The following is a 1,651-nucleotide window of genomic DNA, read 5'->3' as shown; positions in this document are numbered from 1 at the left end:
AATCCCATGTTGGTTAAGGCTACGGTTAGAGATTGGACCGACGGAGAGGCAATGGAGAGGATATTGATGGAAATAATCAACGAGATTATTTCATTAGAGGAAGAAGAAGAGGAGGAGAAGATGTTGAGCTCTGATATTTGCAAGATATCTGTTGGGATTGTTCATGAACCTATGGTGCCTCTTGCTCTTCAAGTTCCTCTTAATTTGGTCAAGTAATTGATGCAAAGAAGTTGAAGAATCTTTTTTCGAAAATATATATACATATTCTTTATGCAATCGAGAAAAAACGTATTTAAGATGCCTATATAAAGTTGACTTGTTCATGCACGTACTGACGTACGTAGGGTGAATTCTTTTCGACTCTGATTGTAAGAGATTTACTTTACTTCGGAAGGCTAAAAGGCCTTGCTTCCGAAAGCTCGTGTTTAACTTGTGTTTTTCAATAGTGGAATATCGTAACATTATACATCCAGTAGCCAAAATGTTAGAGCTACAAGCTTTTCGCATAAAATAAATACTTTAATATATGAATAAAGTTATCGCTTCTTTATACACCTAAAATATTTAGATAAATGTTTTGAAAAAAAAAAGAAAAATTAAATGTTCGTTTTCAAACCTTAAACCGTGAAAATTGGTGGTATGCAATTAATGGTCCATGTCCAAAACTTTTGGCCTCACCTATTTACACTCTGTTAGCTCTATATATACTAAACCAAACCAGAGTTGAATATACCCGGCTTAAATACAAGTTTTCAAAACTATCAAATCAACCCTATACTAATGACCAAATGTTACAGTCCAGAGAATATTGATCGATAGATCTTGACATAAGTTTAGTGTAACGAAAATTCTTCGTTTAACTAAAAAAAACTTTTACGAATAGTTAGTAGTTCTATTCTTTAACATCATACCACTTCTTGTACGTATTTACGATTCCATGTTATAATGTTTAGTCATCATAAGGTCACAACGAGAAACACATACGTAATTAAATGCTCATAAACGTACAATCATGGTTATAATATTTAGTTTTCATAACGTTGAATCAAACGAACAATCATAGTCATAATGCGAAATAATCTAACAAATGACGATCATTTTCTTAGGGGTTTAAAAGACTGGTTTTTTCGTCGTTTTGGTTGTATAAATCTTCAGTTTTCCTAACAGCTGCGTGAGACAACACAGAAACCGTACCCGCCACGATGGCTATCGCGATATTGAGCTTAGCGTCGGTCAAGAAAAGGATCGAGAGAGTGAGAACGGACATGCCGATGAGTACAATACGGTGGTCGATCTCGCGGTCGAATACAGCGAGCGGTTCGTCACGGAGGAAGTACAGGAAAAGCCACGCACCTAGCAGGGCGAGTAGGATTAGGAGGGAGAAGGGGTTCCAAATCAGACTGAGGAACACGGAGAAGAGGAAGACTATGGTGTAGTTGGTCTGGAAGTAGACGGTGTTGGCTCTGACTCTGGAGATCACGGTGGCTAGTTTGCGCGGGAAGTTGAAGGAACGGAGGTCGAGCATTTGCTTCCAAGGGCGGCGTGTGGCGAGGCCGGATCTTACGTTGTGTTGGTTGTTGCCGCGGGTGATGTACTCGAGTTTGGGGGCTAAGTCGTTAGGCGACGTCGGATTTGTGCCGTAAGTTGTCAT

At 39.0% G+C, this 1,651-nt stretch overlaps 2 protein-coding genes across 4 annotated transcripts in view; one reads left to right on the top strand and one right to left on the bottom strand.

Moving 5' to 3' along the window:
• The window catches only part of LOC104756104 (inorganic pyrophosphatase 2-like), a 6,666-nt gene extending 6,200 nt beyond the window's left edge, over positions 1 to 466 (top strand). The window contains exon 5 of the mRNA XM_010478630.2: positions 240 to 466. The gene's annotated coding sequence lies outside the window, so the exon portion shown is untranslated. The remainder of the gene's footprint in view (positions 1 to 239) is intronic.
• Positions 962 to 1,651, bottom strand: part of LOC104756103 (PRA1 family protein F1) — a 2,180-nt gene continuing 1,490 nt past the window's right edge. The window contains exon 2 of one of the 3 annotated variants that reach the window (XM_010478628.2): positions 962 to 1,508. In XM_010478628.2, the coding sequence (XP_010476930.1) occupies positions 1,103 to 1,508 (406 nt within the window). In that variant the 3' untranslated portion in view covers positions 962 to 1,102. The other 2 variants (XM_010478627.2, XM_010478629.1) reach the window with 2 other exon arrangements.

The sequence above is a fragment of the Camelina sativa genome, chromosome 17, assembly GCF_000633955.1.
Source record: "Camelina sativa cultivar DH55 chromosome 17, Cs, whole genome shotgun sequence".
Taxonomy (NCBI): Eukaryota; Viridiplantae; Streptophyta; class Magnoliopsida; order Brassicales; family Brassicaceae; genus Camelina; species Camelina sativa.
The sequence above is the reverse complement of the archived record's forward strand: the minus strand, read 5'-3'. Positions and strand labels throughout refer to the sequence as shown.